Here is a 19,728-nt window from a genome sequence, read left to right as displayed (position 1 = left end):
CGGTAAGAAAATCTCTAAAGATTGTTGCCACACCACCACCTCGACCAACCGGACGTGGCTCATGAATATAACCGTAGCTTGGTGGAGTAGACTCATACTTTGCCTTACTAAAACCTGGCTTAAGCCAAATGATTATTTCAGTCTAAATATCAAAACTGTTGTCTGTGATCATTTCATTTACAATAACTGCCTTTGGATTTAGTGATCTAATATGGAGATGGTGGTCTAGTGGGTTAAACCACTGAACTGGTAAATCAAAGGTTGCTGGTTCGATCCCAGCAGCCACCACCAGTGTGTCCTTGAGCAATAGACTTTACTCCACTTTGCTCCAGGGGGATTGTCCCTGTAATAAGTCCACTGTAAGTGGCTTGTGATAAAAGCGTCTGCCAGATGACTAAAATGTAAATGTAAAACGTAATATTAAGTAGCCCAAACCTTAGGCATTGGTTTTGGTCACTGAATATATTGTCTTTGAGTTTAATCATGTAAAAAATCTTTTTTTTTCTCTGAATTTTAAATAAATTATTATTTGGTCGTATTATTCGGGGGACAGACACAGTCTCTATGCATTTGAAAGCATTAACATTCTTAACAGTTGGGTGAGAGGAACACAGACTATGGTTAAAGTTTGTACTTACTAGTCAAATGGTGCGTAGCGTCTTTGAGATGTTGTCAGACAGAATTTCCGCTCCAATGCTGCTCGAGTGCAGCCTGTCGGGGCGGAAAAGCCTTCGTCACTCCCAGAACAGATCAAAATTATTTAGAAAGAGAAGCTTATGTTCAATACACCATGACATTAACCAATTATTGAGCGTAAATAGCCTACTGAACTTTTCGTTGCCTCATCGGTAAGTAGGAAGCGGCCCTGATACGATGATCCTCGCCGTGGGCGATGCGTTGCAAACAGTATCGACCAGACTGCCGCATTCTCACGTCATTCACCCCCGCGTGCAGAACTACGGCTCCCACTCTTGCATCCTCCTTCAGAATCGCAGTTACCTGCGCAGAGACATCGAGAACACGGGCGCCAGGAAAACATTGAGTGCAAACCTTACCTTCATTGAATGATGTGCGTAAGTTCCCGACGATTGAGTCTCAGATGACCACAACGTTGGGTTTCGTCTCGCAGAAGGGGCCAAAGCGGTTACTCGTAGAAATCTCGAAGACCGGTGGCGGCGGTGGGGGAGAGGTCATCGCTCCGGTCCTGGATTTTCCCTTTTTTTTCCCCTGGAAATTCATTTTGGCTCATCGTGCTCTTGAAGCCTGGGCTCTGTGCAAAGAAACATTAGTGGTGTAATAATGAGAACAGTGGGTTAAGCAGTAAGGGCAATATTCAGAAACCAGACCTGCCAACCTTGGAGTATTTTTTTGAGTACCATCAGCCGAAGAGACACAACACAGGTTTTTAACAAATAACATATTGATTGTGAAATAAGCATCGCAGTCACATTTTCAAAAATAACTTTTATTATTGAACACATATATTTAAATTTAAGGAACATTTGTGTTAATTTGTGAGTAAATAATATTCAGTGAGATACCCTTGATGTGTATCAATCACATTCACTTGCAGTAGCACTTGCTCTTGACTGCTTTGTTTCATAGGTCGCTGATTTGGACTTTCTGAGCAGAGCATCAGTAAAGCTTTCCGTGTGACAGTTAGTCCCCATTCCAGCCATGCTCACCTTTCTTGTCACCAATGCGCTTATCATTTCAGTGCTCAGGGTGGCTCTGTACTGGGTCTTGTTTTTTGTGACAAGACTGAAAACCCTTTCACAATCAGCATTGCTGTGGAACACAACCAATATCCCTAGCATCACTCCTGAGAGATTAGTGAAGACCTCCTTGCCTCCCCTTTTCAACAGACCAATATCTCGCCAGGCCTCATCAATACGCTTGCTGACAATGCTATCATCAAAGCTGGTGGTTTGATACATCCGGAACTCATCTTCCACTTGATCAACAGTGATTTCATCAAGAAGAATAGAAGGAAAGCGGCAGATAAAGAATCTGAGAGAAGAGAATTTCACAGATTGCCTTTTTGATATGTCTGCCACAACAGCATGCCTAAGCAGTTCATCCCCAAATGGATATTTGGAAACCATGTATTCAGCTGCAGATGAAAAGAACTTCCTAACATCTCTGAAGAATGGCTTTAGCTTGAGGTTAGCTTGGCTTTTAATAAAGGTTTGAGTGTCATGGCCAATTGACAGTTCCTCATCAGGCAGCTGATTGTCCCTTGTGATGATTGGCTTCATACCTCTACTAATTTCACTCATCATAGTCATCACATGCTCAGGCTTACAGAATGAAAGCAATACCTTCTCCAGTTGCACCTCCAAACTTGGAAGTAAGATATGTATGCATGGCTCTTCTTTTTGGAGTGTTTGGTTGCCAGTGTCAAAAATATGTATGGCTCTCTTCAAAAAGAGTGAATATACCTTTGATATGGGGTCAGTAAGAAACTGAAGTATCTTCTCTGGTTTTGTCAGATCCCTTTTCTCTTCTTTCTTGGTTCTTTCAGGTTTCATTTTTTCTTCTACAGCTGCCATTCCAATTTTATTTTGCATGAAGAGGAATCTGCTTAAGTCGAACTCTGCAGCAGGAGCTTTATCTTCTGGTAGAATGGTAAGTGGGATCACTTCAGGCTTCTGGGTAGAATCATACAGAGGTGAATGCAGCTTTGAGTCTGATGGTAGCAGCTTTTGTTTGGCCAGCTTGAAGGCTGATGGTAAAAGCTTATGTTGGGCCAGCTTGAAGGCTGATGGTGGAAGCTTAGGTTGGGTCAGCTTTGAGTCTGATGGAGGCAGCTTTGGTTGGGCCAGCTTTGAGTCTGACGGTGGCAGCTTTGGTTGGGCCAGCTTTGAGTCTGACGGTGGGAGCTTTGGTTGGGCCAGCTTTGAGTCTGACGGTGGGAGCTTTGGTTGGGCCAGCTTTAAGGCAGATGGTGGGAGCTTTGGTTGGGCCAGCTTTAAGGCAGATGGTTGCAGCTTAGGTTGGGCCAGCTTTAAGGCAGATGGTGGCAGCTTTGGTTGGGCCAGCTTTGAGTCTGATGGAGGCAGCTTAGGTTGGGCCAGCTTTAAGGCAGATGGTGGAAGCTTTGGTTGGGCCAGCTTTAAGGCAGATGGTTGCAGCTTAGGTTGCGCCAGCTTTAAGGCAGATGGTGGCAGCTTTGGTTGGGCCAGCTTTGAGTCTGATGGTGGCAGCTTTGGTTGGGCCAGCTTTGAGTCTGATGGTGGCAGCTTTGGTTGGGCCAGCTTTGTAGCTGATATGCTGGTAGAAGGAGAAGCTTTAGACAGATGTCTGAGACCAGACAGAGGCTTTGTTGACTTGGAGGGCTCGGTCTTCTTTTTCTTTCCAGCATCCACTTCTTTTTTAAAGAAAACAGTAAGAGGATCCCACTGTTGCAGTAGACGGGCCATACACTGCCCCAAAGACAGCCATCTTGTGGAGGACAGCTTGAGGATCTTTCTCACCTCTGCATCGCACATGATCTGTATGTCACGTAGACATGACTTTCTCTTGCTGCTTTTGTCCAGATAGTAATAAATTGTGACAAGAAAGTCTTCGATATTCACACTAAGTTGCCTAGACGCCCTCTCTGCAGCTAGATGTATCAGGTGGCAGGCACAACCCACTAGGTAGATGTGTGGATGCTGTGCCTTCAGAAATGCTGCTACACCTTTTCCCAAACCTTGCATGACTGCAGCATTGTCAGCTGCAAAGCTGACACAATTTGACCATGGTATGTCTCTCTTTTTCAGTTCACCATCAAGTAATTCAAATATTGCTTTCCCAGTAGACTCTCTTGATTCACAAATCTTGAGCAACATTACAACTACCCTCCCAAGACTGGGATCAAAAATCCTAACAACAATAGGGTACATTTTTACATCCTCCATATCTGTGCTTCCATCTGTAGCAAGGCTGTATGGAGACCGCTTCATTGCTTCTGTAATGCGCTCATCATCATTCTTGGCCAGGACTTTTACTATGGATGCTGTCTTGGTTCTGGCACAGCTATACTGTTTGGCTATCTCACTATCGGGAAACATCTTCCTAAAGAGTGGTCCAGCATGGTCTGCAGCAGCTAACGGCAAGTTGTGTTCTACAATGAATGTAGTGAAAAGGGTTTCTGCCCGAATTGGCCTCAAATCTTGTGATTTTAGGAAGAATGCATTAATTTTAGGGGTTGAATCTGTAGCAGCCACAATTTTTAAATGTTTTTTCCCCTCTACGTGACGTCGACAGTCTGAAAGACACACACATTTATGGGAATCAATATTAACAGACTAGTAAACTATTATCAATGTTGACTAGCATCAGCTGTACAATTTAGTAAACTTTTTTCATTTTTTATCTAATAAAGATAGAATAATATGGCTAGTTTTTTGTTTGTTTAAAAGCAAAGGGAATGTTTTCTCATTTAATTAATGTTCATATATTCCATAAAGAAAATATTAGGGGGTGTACCTGAAGCCTACTTATTGTTATTATCACAAATGATTTATGACAGCTGGCAACTTTATCAAAAAATGCTGGTCGGAAAATAATTAATAATATACACACATCCTGAAATGGGCGGGACCACAAATGTGTTCTGTTCATTAAAGAAAATAGGCCTTCCTAAAGCCACAATTTTACCTGAGGCTCCCTGGTGGCTGACATCAATATCATAATTGCACAATGTGCAAAATGCATGATTCAGCAGTTTTGATTGGCGGAGACACGGCCATTGCTCCTGATACACTTTTAGGAACTGCTGTGGGGCATGGGCTCGTTTAATTTTTTTAGGTGGTCTGCTGCTTTCTCCCTCCCTGTCTGTGTCCTCGTCTGATGTCATTTTTTGCTGCAAGTCATACACACACACACACGCACAAACAAACAAATCTCGGTAACTTTCTATGCTGCACACATGCACTTCCCAGCCTGCCATAATCTTCTTTAATAATTATAAACTTGAATAAATAACTAATCTCAAAAGATTGCATATGAGATATTATATTATTGACAATTATCGAGAGCTCGACTTTGCAGAGCGCCTTCAATCCGCTCCGCTGTCAGGCGGATTCCATTTTCTGAAAGATAACGGTGCCGGCACGCCGTTTATGTGACTAAAACTTGATGCTCTCTCGCAAATATAAATGCACGTTATTAAGTGTGAGAATCCACCAGCGCAATCGGGACCTATGTTACTTGGTAAAATCATGGTAACTTTTCGTGAGAGCTCATTTATAAATCAGAAATAATGGTAGCGCATCTTCCGGGAAAGTGCACGTTATCAAATGAGCCCGCGAGATCATCGACAGCATAGGATTAAGCTAATTCAATATTTCAACTTTCTACATCCACCCGATTCATTTACCTTAGAGCTCAGAAGCCGTCTTGACTTGTCGTTTCAAACAATGCGTAAGAAGGATCACGCAGGAATTTGTGGTTCCGCCGATTTGCTGACTCTTGTTATTGATTGATAGGCCATAGGACATGTCAATCATCGCCGCTTTCTTTTCGGGGGGAAACTCCGTGCTATGATTGGATATTTGATGATTGGTTCCTTTTTTCTGTTGCTTTTTCTAAGTAATGCACGCAGCAGCCATCGGGTTTTTGCGTAGTTTAGAGTGACAAATCGTACCAGCGTACTTTGAGGTGAAAATGCGTACCTACTACGCAAAATGCGTGCAGGTTGGCAGGTCTGAGAAACTAAAGGATGGAAATGAGTGCGTTATATGACGATATTTGGTATGGGATACACTTAAGGATACGTTTTACCCTCTGTGAGTTATCAATTTAGAACATAAATATTAAGAAATAACAGGAATAAACGATCTATTTAGAAAAAGTTTGGCGGAGCTCTGTCTCAAACCACGCGCTCTCAGCCAACAGGAAGTGATGAGGTCATTTGTGAACACAAAAGCTATTTTATTGCAGCTATTTGCTAAAATCATTTAAGTTCATTTTTTTCCCTCATTAATGTACACACAGCACCCCATTTTGACAGAAAAACAAAGAATTGTCGACATTTTTGCAGATTTATTAAAAAAGAAAAACTGAAATATCACATGGTATTCAGACCCTATGCTGTGACTAGAGGTCGACCGATATGCGTTTTTCAGTCCGATACCGATTATTTCCATGTGAATTACACTGATAGATGATATTTTGAACAGATATATATATGGTGAAGAAACATAAATTTATATAGAAATTAAGAAATCAGGCTCTGAAACATTTGAAAGATTTTTAATTCTGACTGAGAAATCTTAATCATAACACTTATATTAATAATAACAAATGAAATAAGGGAGCACCCAGCAGAATTCTGTGAACATTTTGTAAACCACAAGCAACACAGTAAAAAACAACAAGGAACAAATTAAAAAATGAATTGAATGGAATAAATTATATTTATTTATGGAAAATAATATGTTCTGATGACTTAAAAATTCCATACAATACTAGAACTATTCAATAAATCATTTTGCTCATCATTGGTTTAACTAGCACAATTTGAATTTATATATTAAGTGTAAATAATTAAATGCCTTCATAGCTTTATTGTGTATGTTGTTGAAAAGACCGCAAATGTTTTCATGAAGCTATAACATTAAAAGCATATTTTCGACACACTTAGTTAGTACATAAGCCTATTCCTTGAGTGTATTGTCGGCAAGACGGGCATTTAATCACACCCATGTGTGTCTTTGAACAATTATGTGTATAAATAAGTTGCGAAATATAACTCATTCTAACATTTGTCGCGAGCAGCTTGAGATGCGGAGTCTATGTGTGTGTGCGCGTGCATGAGAGTGCTCTGACTGAAGAACGACGATTCAAGTTCTTTATGCTTTAAAATGGCTTGTATTTTGAAATGGCGTAATTTAAAATGATGTGCAAAAGTCCAGCTCGATCAATTACAAGAAACGCGTGTGCAGTGTGCTGCTCGCTTACCGAGCGAAATCATATTTATACTATGGATGTGAATTATATCTACATGATAATGAGGCGTAAATCCTGCGGAACCTGAAGGAAACCCGCAAAGCTGCTCCGAAATTCAGGCGCTAATTAAATTGAAGTGTTTTGCATCTTCAGTGTAGTGGATTGAGATGTATCTCAACGTCTGATGCTATCTTACCTCAGAGAGCATGAACCCGGAGCAGCAGCACTTTCTGTTCCGCAGCCTCCCACGTTGATTGGCCGGACTTGTGACTTAGTCCCAACAAATCAGAGGGGCAGTGGGCGGGCATTACTCTTGGCAACAAACTACATAGACGTGTTCCGACTGCTCTCACTAAATCCTTGGCTGCGTCAGAGCCAAATAGCGCATTACAAAATTAAATGACTTTATCTGCCAATCTGCATTGAAAATGATCGATATCGATTATCGGCTAAATCTTTGATATCGACGCCGATATTCGGCCAATTCGATAAACGGTCGACCACTAGCTGTGACACTCATATATTTAACTCAGGTGCTGTGCATTTCTTCTGATCATCCTTGAGATGGATTGACACCTTCATTTGAGTCCAGCTGTGTTTGATTATACTGATTGGACTTGATTAGGAAAGCCACACACCTGTCTATATAAGATCTTACAGCTCACAGTGCATGTCAGAGCAAATGAGAATCATGAGAGCAAAGGAAATGCCTGAAGAGTTCAGAGACAGAATTGTGCCAAGCCACAGATCTGGCCAAGGGAAAAAAAATGTTTTTCTGCGCTTAAGGTTCCTAAGAGCACAGTGTTCTCCATAATCCTTAAATGGAAGACTTTTGGGACGACCAGAACCCTTCCTAGAGCTGGTCATCCGGCAAAACTGAGCTATCGTGGGAGAAGAGCCTTGGTGAGAGAGGTAGAGAAGAACCCAAAGATCACTGTGGCTGAGCTCCAGAGATGCCTTCGGGAGATGGGAGAAAGTTGTAGAAAGTCAACCATCACTGCAGCCCTCCAACAGTTGGGGCTTAAGGCAGAGTGGCCCGACAGAAGCCTCTCCTCAGTGCAAGACACATAAAATCGTGCATGGAGTTTGCTAAAAAACACCTGAAGGACTCCAAGATGGTGACAAATAAGATTGTTTGGTCTGATGAGTCCAAGATAGAACTTTTTGGCCTTAATTCTAAGCGGTGTGTGAGGAAAAAAAAACCAAGCAACTGCTCATCACCTGTCCAATACAGTCCCAACAGTGAAGCATGGTCGTGGCAGCATCATGCTCTGGGAGTGTTTTTCAGCTGCAGGGACAGGACGACTGGTTGCAATTGAGGGAAAGATGAATGCGGCCAAGTACAGGGATATCCAGGATTCTCCAGAGTGCTCAGGACCTCAGACTGTGCCGAAGGTTTACCTTCTAACAAGACAATGACCCTAAGCACAAAGCTAAATTATTGATGGAGTGGCTTCACAACAACTCCGTTACTGTTCTTCAATGGCCCAGCCAGAGACCTGACTTAAACCCAATTGAGCATCTCTGGAGAGACCTAAAAATGGCTGTCCACCAACGTTTACCATCCAACCTGACAGAACTAGAAAGGATCTGCAAGGAGGAATGCCAGAGGATCTCCAAATCCAGGTGTGAAAAACGTTGCATCTTTCCCAAAAAGACTCGTGGCTGTATTAAATCAAAAGGGTGCTTCTACAAAATACTGAGCAAAGGGTCTGAAAAGTTTTTCTTTTTTAATTAACATGCCAAAATTTTACTTGACACACTTAGACTAGGAAAAAGGTATGGGACCATATAAAATAACAAAATCTGTCTGTTCCATGGAGAACATTGTTCCCTAATAAAAGAACATAATCATGTTGTTCTACAGTGACGAAGGGTCATTCACGTATTGACTATTTTTCGATCTCTAATTAACTGATTCCAAGAGTGGCAAGGTGCCAATATGATCCTATTGTTATCTTGGATCATGGTCCAGTTTCAGAAACTTATCATGCAATAAATTATAATAGTGAAATCTACCGAAAATAAATAAAATGTACTTAATTCATCATGAACTGTAATCGTTACAGTGAATATTATCGTTACTTGTTTAAAATTGTGTCAGTCATTTATTCGCTTATTTTGCATAGCATTTTTTGGCACGGTAATTTAAACCGCTTGCTAATGCTTAAGGCATGTAATCTATCCGCGAAAGTCTTAGGTGTTTTTCTCATCATCAAAGAGTCAATCAGAGCAGATGCGACTTTATTTTTCAATAGTGCGACTTAAAATTATCAGAGGTCGCACCGGTACGACCAGCCGTTCGAGGGGAAAAAAAGTATCTGCAACTCTGAAAGTCTTCCTGTGATTCAATAACAGACACACATTAGGCCCATATCGTGGTCTAAACAAATCAATGATAGTGAATGGCGGACCCCCCTCTGATTGGCTATGGTCCAGATATTCCTGCACGTTTGTGTAACAGAGGTCTAACCGAAAATGATCTTTCATTGACGGATTTTTTACCAGTGACGGAAAAATCTGAAGGCCGTCCGTCATTTTGTCGGATCACAATGAGTGCAATTTGTAAATCCCCGTTTCCCTTCAGCGTGATATGCTCGCGAAGCGACCTGCATCTGATCCTGGCATCTGATAGATGCGCTTCGGCCTGAGCATCCTGAAAGGCAGCTTGTGTAGGTGCCTGATCAGGGAATGCAGATTTAGGAGCACATCCCCCTGCCTTTCTTGGGGATGATGAAGTACGGGCTGTAAAACCAGTTGTATGTCTCGGCTAGAGGGACAGGCTCGATCGCTCTTTCGCCAGCAGGGTGGCGACCTCGGCCCAAAGTACGGGAGCGTCCATGTCTCTGACTAAGGTTGAGAGGATGCCTCAACTTGGGCAGTGGTCTTGAGCCAAGCGCCCAGGGACAGTTACAGGGGGACTAGGGGTGTGATCTGCATCATCTTCCCCTCATGAGGTGGTTCGATGGCTAGCAGTGTGGATCCCTCGCCGTGGGGAGGCCACCGGGGCTCTGCTGACATACCTGCCTGGCGATGCAGCTCTATGCACCATCGATTTGAGAGTGCTGAGGGCTGCGGAGGATACTCAACGATGCGTCTCGCCATCACGAAACGTCAGGTTTCCGAACACCGTTGTGAAGAGGGTGAGAGCGGCTTTGAAAAACACCCAGAGGGAGAGGAAAACTCCTTCAAGTGGGCTGTTGGGATGCGAGCAGGGCCCGTCCCGGATAAACCAACCAGTGATGGAATGGCTGGGGGGCCCAAAGTTATTCTCGGTCTCCATAGGGTCTTCCCATGAGGGCCGCTTCTGCCGCTGCTGACGGGGTCGTGGTCTCCTCTTCAACTTCTTCTTCCGAGGGGCCGCCTGAGTGAATGTGAAACATAGAAAAGTTCTGATCAAACAGTTTTGATTATTATTGGATGAAACAGCTTTCGGAGAGATAGAATGATAACAAGAGGATTGGAGTAGTAGGATGGACGTGCTACCGAAGTGACATGAGAGTCTGAGACTCAGCCTTGCAGAGTTTGCTGATGTTTACTGCTGATTTGTCTGCGTTCACATCCCTGTCACATGTGACATCCCCTGCTCCTGCGCACACAAATAAACACTTATCTATAAGTGCTTCCGCCCTAAAAGACGTAATTCGCAGGTAAGAGGCGAAGGACCGAAAGAGCAGACGAGTGAAGCTCTCAATCTTGCAACTGAAATAAATATGCAGAATACAAGAATTTCCCCGGATAAGGTAAAAAACAGCAAACATAAGGAAATGTGTTTGTGTGTATTCTATGAATGTGAAACTTATGAAGGAAACATGTGTTTAAACTTTAAGCACTGAACTATTGTATAAAGCTCTCTAACAATACTGCAAAGCATACAAAATGTTATACATGAAGATAAATGCTATTGATTTTTCAGTTGATATTGATAGAAGCCAAACGTGCATCAAATCAGCTTTCATGAAGAATAATAACTAAAAGCCTTCAGGTGTCACAGGTTGTAGAGATGCACGTGCCCAGAGAGTCAGAGCACAAAATACTAAACTTGAAAGTTCTCTTTCACCTCTTCTTATACTGAAACGGACATATAAACACAAAATAATGTCAAAATTCCCATACATAAAATAAACCTTATAAAGGTATTTAGTTTTGTAATCAACCAGTGTGTAGTGATTGGTTGAATACTGCAAGTGTTTGACGTAAATGTAACGCCTCCTATTTATTCGAACATCATGTTCACAAGCAATTGTACTGACAGGTGATAAAATGTGATCAGTACTTCCTCATGTGAATTCAAGGTCGAATCTGATACAGAAAATGAAGATGATCAAGCTGATACATCAACTTTGCCACCGTAACTTCTGCAGGATGTAAAGGATTGTCAAGTTTTTATTTTTTTATATTACATTAAATGGGTAAAAACTATAGCTAACTGTATTACCTTTTATCAGGGTTTTAGATTTAAGACTTTTAAAGACCTTTTCAATAGTGCAGAATGATATTTAAGACCAATTTCATGGCAACAAATTTGCACATATCCATTCCAACAAACACCCACCCCCCGAACTTGTTATCTGTTGGTTGGTTCCGGCAATTTTGTTCTGCCTGATAAACAGAGACGTACATGATTTCTAAAAGAAAAGAAAATCTTTAGGTTGTTGGTTCGATTGCATTTCTAAGACCTTGGAAACATGGATTTAAGACATTTTACAGTTTTTCTCCATTGGTTCGGCTCATTTCTAGAAACTGAAATTACATTCTCAAAACAACATGGACAAACCTACTAAACCACATGTCAATTGTTCACAACAGAATTGAATTTCTCATTAGTTTCATCAAATTGCAAATGTCTAAGTTAATGTGTGAATGTCTCAGTACATCTTTGAAATGATTAAGTACAGGTTGTCTACATTTAGCACAATTTCCAAGTGATTAGATCTTGTTGATCTAAACTGATTGTTGATTCTCAGTCTAATGGTTGTTCACTCCAAAGCGTGTCAGCGTCATTTCATTGTATAAGTCATCACATGCACAATAGTCTGTTCAATTGTCAAAATTAGTCAAGAACATAATACCATGAATACCATATATGAATCCCTTGGAAAATTTGATTAATTGATTACAGAAATTGACAGTCAGGTGAAAGTAGAACTTGACTAACGAAGGAAGAGTTGCACACATCTTAGATGACCCGACAGGTGCTGTCCATGACTGTGAATGCTGCCAAACATGTATGTTAAGAGCTTGACCGTGCAGGACCAGTACATAGTATTTCTGAACATGGAGGCACCTGCCGAAGTAAATTAACAATGGCAACTGCCTGCTCGAGGAAGAGGAGGAGGAAGAAGAAGAAGAGGAGTAAGGGTGCGTGGTGGGGGAATAGGGGGAAGAGGCAGAGGAGCACCAAGACACCATGCTGTCCCGGATGAAATTCGGTCCACAATTATAGACCATGTCATCGACCATGACCTCACAATGGGCGGAGGCAGGTCGCCGAGTGCAGCCTAATGTTCCTCGCTCTACAGTCTCCTCAATCATCCAAACATTTGGCAGGGAAAACAGGTCTGTAGTCAGTCAATGATGGAATTATGTGTTGTATAGGACATGACAGGACACTGTGCATGGAGCAAGAAATATATTTATTTACACATTTACCTATTCATTTAGTGTGTGTATGTGTGATAGGCCTACAGTAATATCTTACCTCAATGGGATGTTATGGTACTAAAAATGACAAGAAAAACATTGTAGAAAATAAACTATGGAATAGTTTATTTCTACAGTATTGATGATGCAGTTTACAGTAGTATTCCAGTCACTGTGCAGTGATGCATTATGATTGTGGTTAAGTTACTGTAAGCAAAACAACAATACAATAACATAGGTAACTCACTCTGTAAGGAAAACATAAGGTATACATTACGAATGGAGTGTTGTCCTTTGAATTCTATGTCTAGGATTACAAGACAACCTTGCACTAGTGGCAGAGGAAAACTTCTCGATGAACACCAAGAACAAGAGATCTGTAACATGGTCATAACAAACAATGCCATCACATTGAGACAGTTCCGCGCTGCAATCATACAAGACAATGCCATATTCCAAAATGTCAACTCTATAAGCATCTCCACGATAGACCGGATATTGAAGAAGCATCAGATGACAATGAAGGAAATTTACAGGGTACCATTTGAGAGAAACTCTGACTCTGAAAGAGCTGTGGTACCAGTATGCACATGTAAGTCAGTTACTGGTTGTCCATCATTATAACCTTTTTACAATAAAGCAGTGGTTCCAAAACTTGTTTTGCTTCAGTACCCACTTAACCTGATTTGTGTATCCAGGTATGAAAGTATTTGATTTATCTGACTTCCACAATTCCCCTAAATCTGCAGTTTACTGTATGATGAAATTATCATTATTATCCTGATTTTGAAGAAAATAACATACAATAAGAAAAAGGGTCAAAGAGCTGCAATTAGTGCCTATGTAATTGTCTGTAACTGTACTGTATGACTCTTCTGTATGACTGATTTGATGTTTTTTTTTTTACGCTATTGTAGAGAATAATGGCATTGGAAGGAATGGAGACCCAACACACCCCCGTGTTTGTGGATGAAGCTGGCTTCAACCTGGCCAAGGGCCGAAGACGTTGCCGTAATATTATTGGCCAACGGGTCACGGTGGATGTCCCAGGCCAGCAAGGGGGCAATATAACTATGTGTGCTGCCATATCTGAGAATGGTGTGGCCACTCACATCCCCAGTCTTGGCCCATACAATACAAAGAAGCTCCTCGTCTTCTTGGACCGCCTTCATATTGATTTGATCCCTGAAAATGAGAGAGGTCTCGTAGGGCCTCACCTGCCTCAATATGTCATTGTATGGAACAATGTGAATTTCCACCGAGGCCCGCTCATCAGGGCCTGGTTCACTACTCATCCAAGGATGGTCATGGTGTTCCTACCACCTTACTCTCCTTTCCTCAATGCTATTGAGGAGTTACTCCGCTTGGAGGTAGAGAGTGTATGAGCATCGGGCTCAAGATCAGAGGTCACTGCTCCATGCAATGGACACTGAGTGTTAGGATATTACAGGAGATCAGTGTAGGGGATGGTTGAGACATGCACGCCGTTTCCTCGTTGCATTGCAAGAGAGAATATAAGTGGTGATGTGGACGAGAATCTGTGGCCAGACAGACAGCAGTGTGTGGATGGACAGGAGGGTGAGGATGATGGACAGGAAGGTGAGGATGATGGACAGGAAGGTGAGGATGATGGACAGGAGCGGGAGGGTGAGGACAGCGACCAGTGAAGAACTGTTAGTTGTGAAACTCCAGCTTTATATACAGCACTCAAGGCTGCATTTAATTTGAATAGTTTTTTATTTGTGTATTTAAATTACAGTATATTATGGTGTATACATTTTCTTTTTACTCTTATGTATTGACGTAACTTTATGTGTGAAAGATAATGATTAAAATTTCATTGGCAGTATAAGTGCAATGTGTAATGTCAAACCTTGGAGGCTACTCTTACTCTAAAATCCTATTTCTTTTTTTCAGTTTTATACACAATTGCATTCTGTTAGCTAGACAAAAAACAGAACAGTAACTATTGTCAATGAAGGAATGGGCCAAGACTGAAAGGTGGACATGAGGGATGTTTAAATGGTCCTCTGCCATAGTGACAAAACATCTAAATATTTTGACTTTTTGATATAGTGCTTACACAATGCCAAAGTGTTGTGCCGAACCATCCATGTTTTTTTGGTAAAAGCACCTAGAGTGTTGAAAGCGTCTTGACTGTTTCAAGAAATGAGCCAAAGCATTTGAGAAAAACTGTAATGCTAATCAATGCCTTGTTTTGACATTATGGAATTTAAGACTTTTTAAGACATTTTAAGGATCCGCGGACACCCTGTTTTATATACGATGTTAAAAAGCTCACACTACAGCAGGGAATGGTTACATTATAAAACAACGCGAGCAACATAATAAAATTACACGAGCGCTTTTGCCCTTCTTGATCAACCAGTGTTAGGCCACGTCTCATCGCAACTCAACAAAGACAATAAACCCTAAACCCTAAATAAATTCTTAATAAAAGACAATATAAACACCACATTTGTTGCCTCTAGTGGAACATTATTACTCATTATTAGGACTCATGTTGTCTTTTTTCACGTTGCGCGCATGTCTGCATTTGCAGATCACAAACATACGACAAAGTCAACTCACGTTAGTCCGTAACAAAGTGTTTTACAATGAAAATATACTTACAGGCTGCAAATCGGAAGCGCCAGACTGTCCTTGTAAAGTATTTATGGTTGGAATAGCCCCACTTTTAACCAAAGCATTCATGAAGCAGCCGTCTGGAAATGAGCTGCACAAACTTGAACATTCGGTTTGTACTTTTCTGGAACAGTGTTGTAAATAAAATTGGTCCATTCCTTTTCAGTTGTGTTATGATGGCAGGGCAAACAAAGGGTCTTTCTTTTTGCAACGAAAGACACAGCGTCTCCACGACATGAGAGTCTGAGAATCGGCCTTGCAGAGTTTGCCAATGGATGCTGCTGATTTGTCTGCGTTCACATCTCCGTCACATGTGACACATTGTCTCCTCCTCCGTCTGCTCCTGCACACACAAATAAACACTAGCACACAGCCACAGAAACAGACATGTAGCCGTGACAACGACCACTTAGACACATCAGAAAGAAGCTATCGATAACACATGTGAACTGATGTGACAGAGAGTCACAGTACAGTGGATTCAGTTCAGTGAAAATAATCATTGTGTCATTTATATCTATATGTTGTGTTTCTGTACTATTAGTAACGTATTAGTAAGTCAAATTTATACATGTGTCATAATTAAAAATGGGTACGTACCACAGCTGTAGATTCCAGCGCTGTAGACTCATCTGAATATCTGTTCTTATCCACTGCAAATACATTACACAAATATGTGAAAATATCTAATTAACTGTAGACAATAACCAGTGACAACAAATATAAAATTATTATTGGGAAATATCCAGACTATAAAAGGACTGATGACAGAATTATGGATAATGTATACTAGTCAACGTTTGAAGTGGATCAAAACCTTTCATCAAAGTTGTTCTAAATTCAAAATGTGTTTCTTTAACAATTCGTGCATAACATGAAAGTCCGTTATAAGTCTATGTTCTCATTAAAGAAATGTCATCCTTAATGGCTTTTGATGGTCACCAGACATGATTCTTTGACACTAGGTACCAATTGACCGGTCACAGGTGTCCAAAATTGGGAACTGGTTATCATTTAAGGCTTTTGCTTCATTTGTTGTTTTTTATTCATGACTTGTTTCAGGCATTTGTTAAAGCATGCAATTCATGCTTGGTTTACAGTACAGAGATTATTCATCTGCTGACACTTAAATGTGTGACAAGTCAATTCACACCATGTGAGAAATAATCATATCTGGGCATCATTAAAAGTGATGAGGAATGAAATCCCATTGATGACAACATTGATTATACCTAAGTGTTTATACATGAATTTTGAACAATACTTGTTCTTGTCTTAGGACAATATTGATTAACTTTTTTGATCCACTTCAAATGATGACTAGTGTAGTTCGTTAATGAGGTGTTAATCATGACATTTTAAATAAAGCTCAAAACTCACTGAAATCAAATGAAATGAACAGCAGCAGAATAATAACGCCTGTGTGTGCGTTTTTGTATTTTAGCATGTACAGGGCTCTAGACTGCGACTAAATGGTCACATTTTAGAGTGACTGCCCAACTGATCAATAGCCTAAATAATCTTTGAATATTATAAAATGAATGCTCAGAAATGTTATATTGTGTATGCGGCGCATTCAGTCACTCGTGTCCCGTCCTTCACTTATCTATAAGTGCTTCCGCCCTAAAAGACATAATTCTCATGTGTTTAAACTTTAAGCACTGAACTATTGTATAAAGCTCTCTAACAATACTGCAAAGCATACAAAATGTTATACATCACGATAAATGCTATTTATTTTTCAGTTGATATTGATAGAAGCCAAACGTGCATCAAATCAGCTTTCATGAAGAATAATAACTAAAAGCCTTCAGGTGTCACAGGTTGTAGAGATGCACGTGCCCAGAGAGTCAGAGCACAAAATACTAAACTTGAAAGTTCTCTTTCACCTCTTCTTATACTGAAACGGACATATAAACACAAAATAATGTCAAAATTCCCATACATAAAATAAACCTTATAAAGGTATTTAGTTTTGTGATCAACCAGTGCGTAGTGATTGGTTGAATACTGCAAGTGTTTGACGTAAATGTAACGCCTCCTATTTATTCGAACATCATGTTCACAAGCAATTGTACTGACAGGTGATAAAATGTGATCAGTACTTCCTCATGTGAATTCAAGGTCGAATCTGATACAGAAAATGAAGATGATCAAGCTGATACATCAACTTTGCCACCGTAACTTCTGCAGGATGTAAAGGATTCCTAAGTTTTTATTTTTTTTATTTTATCTTAAATGGGTAAAAACTATAGCTAACTGTATTACCTTTTATCAGGGTTTTAGATTTAAGACTTTTAAAGACCTTTTCAATAGTGCAGAATGATATTTAAGACCAATTTCATGGCAACAAATTTGCACATATCCATTCCAACAAACACCCACCCCCCGAACTTGTTATCTGTTGGTTGGTTCCGGCTATTTTGTTCTGTGTCACAAACAGAGACTTACATGATCTCTAAAAGAAAAGAAAATCTTTAGGTTGTTGGTTCGATTGCATTTCTAAGACCTTGGAAACATGGATTTAAGACATTCTACAGTTTTTCTCCATTGGTTCGGCTCATTTCTAGAAACAGAAATTACATTCTCAAAACAACATGGACAAACCTACTAAACCACATGTCAACTGTTCACAACAGAATTGAATTTCTCATTAGTTTCATCAAATTGCAAATTTCTAAGTTAATGTGTGAATGTCTCAGTACATCTTTGAAATGATTAAGTACATGTAGCCTACATTTAGCACAATTTCCAAGTGATTAGATCTTGTTGATCTAAACATTGTTGATTCTCAGTCTAATGGTTGTTCGCTCCAAAGCGTGTCAGCGTCATTTCATTGTATAAGTCATCACATGCATATAAGTCTGTTTAATTGTCAAAATTAGTCAAGAACATAATACCATGAATACCATATATGAATCCCTTGGAAAATTTGATTGATTAGACAAATTGACAGTCAGGTGAAAGTAGAACTTGAATAATGAAGGAAGAGTTTCACACATCTCAGATGACCCCACAGGTGCTGTCCATGACTGTGAATGCTGCCAAACATGTATGTTACAGTTTTTCTCAATTGCTTTGGCTCAATTCTCAAATGAACATTGTATTTTCCAAAACAATAAGATCAGATCCCCGAACAATTAGCTTATTTTTCACATCAGATTGGAATTTCTTATTGATTTGAGCAAATTGCAAATGCTTTGGCACATGTGTGCAAACATTAAGTACAATCGTTTGCAGTTTGCACAACAAATAATTGCATAGGGCTTGTTGATCAAAACTGATGAGTCAATTCTCACTTAAACTGTCAAACTCCTCACAACTTCTCAATCATTTTTCATCGTGTACGCCATCACATTCAAAACAATCCATTCACTTCTCAAAAACTGGTATACACGCATGTAAATTGCATAAATATCTGACATTGATATTGTTTGTAATGTCTGCTACATTGGCAAATTACCTCGAATTGCAATACAATTTGAATCAACCAGTCAACCAATCAACCATTTAACCATTTAACCAATGAAGTTTGGGAGCATATACAGTAAAAAGTAGATTGCCCACAGCACAATCAATACCATTTCTTGACCATGGAGGATTTCCACAACCCTGAACTGCAGCAACATGCTCGTAGAAGACCAATTGGAAGACGTGTAAGAATACGTGGTGATGGTGTTAGAGGAAGACATAACAGAGGAAGAGGTGGAAATAGAAGAGTCAGAGTCTCTGACGAAATCAGAGCCACACTTGTGGATCATGTCATAAATCTGGTTTTACAATGGAAGAGGCTGGTCGAAGAGTGCAGCCTAATGTAAACAGGTCCACAGTGTCATCAATTGTATAAACCTTTCGTAGGGAAAACAGGTAAATATGTATTTTTGTGTTTGTTTTATCTAAAGCATTTTTATTAGTGGTGGGCCGTTAACGGCGTTAACGGCGTTAACGCAGTGAGACTATTATCGCGCGTTAAAAAAAATGTCGCCGTTAATCTATTCTCAAAGTTGGGTTGGGAGCTGGGTCTATACTACGTAAGCTATGATGACTTTCACCTTGATATTTTAGCGCGGATGTATACCAGCTTAACTGCACTGTACGGGGCGAGAACGAGATTTTTCAACTCGCGTGATTCGCGTCATTCGCGGAAGCAGCCTCATCATCTCATGACCAGGGCTTCATTCGCGTCCTTAGCGCAGCCTCATCATCTCATGACCAGGCCTTCATTCGCGCGATTCGCGCAACAAGTAGGTCTATTGGCTCTTTTCATTAACATATAAATCACTCGCGCTTGAGGCGCCATTCGCGTTTGGTCTGAACACAACATAACGTTACTGTGAAATTACCGCATCAAACGTGACGTGCTAACATGCTATCAAGCCGCCGGGTTTGCTCAAAGGGGAAGTGGTCTAGCTTTAGTTGAAACCAGTAACTTTGTATTGAGATCTAATGTATTATGGCTCCTGTAAGACATATCGCTTGTTGCTCCCTCACTCTTTGTAAATC

The 19,728-nt window shown here is 40.5% G+C and overlaps 2 protein-coding genes across 4 annotated transcripts in view; both read right to left on the bottom strand.

Moving 5' to 3' along the window:
• LOC130417081 (NACHT, LRR and PYD domains-containing protein 12-like) overlaps positions 1-19,728 on the bottom strand; it is an 89,807-nt gene that overhangs the window by 33,764 nt on the left and 36,315 nt on the right. The window lies entirely within an intron of this gene.
• LOC130417080 (uncharacterized) lies at positions 594-9,403 on the bottom strand. The gene is made up of 5 exons (XM_056742386.1): positions 7,133-9,403; positions 4,645-4,849; positions 2,442-4,252; positions 832-1,270; positions 594-711 (listed from the first exon to the last, which is right to left on the bottom strand). The coding sequence occupies exons 1-4, from the start codon at positions 7,142-7,144 to the stop codon at positions 1,145-1,147; spliced, it is 2,154 nt and encodes a 717-aa protein (XP_056598364.1). The 5' UTR covers positions 7,145-9,403; the 3' UTR covers positions 594-711; positions 832-1,144.

This window comes from Triplophysa dalaica, unplaced genomic scaffold (assembly GCF_015846415.1).
Source record: "Triplophysa dalaica isolate WHDGS20190420 unplaced genomic scaffold, ASM1584641v1 Contig12, whole genome shotgun sequence".
NCBI lineage: Eukaryota > Metazoa > Chordata > Actinopteri > Cypriniformes > Nemacheilidae > Triplophysa > Triplophysa dalaica.
Note: the sequence above shows the minus strand (reverse complement) of the source record. Positions and strands in the feature narration are given on the sequence as shown.

Coding starts and splice junctions, on each gene's coding strand:
- LOC130417080 (XM_056742386.1), bottom strand. Junction 4,253..4,644: donor CAGCCACCAGGGAGCCTCAG/GTAAAATTGTGG, acceptor TGTGTCTTTCAG/ACTGTCGACGTCACGTAGAG. Junction 1,271..2,441: donor TTACTGACCCCATATCAAAG/GTATATTCACTC, acceptor TTCTTTGCACAG/AGCCCAGGCTTCAAGAGCAC.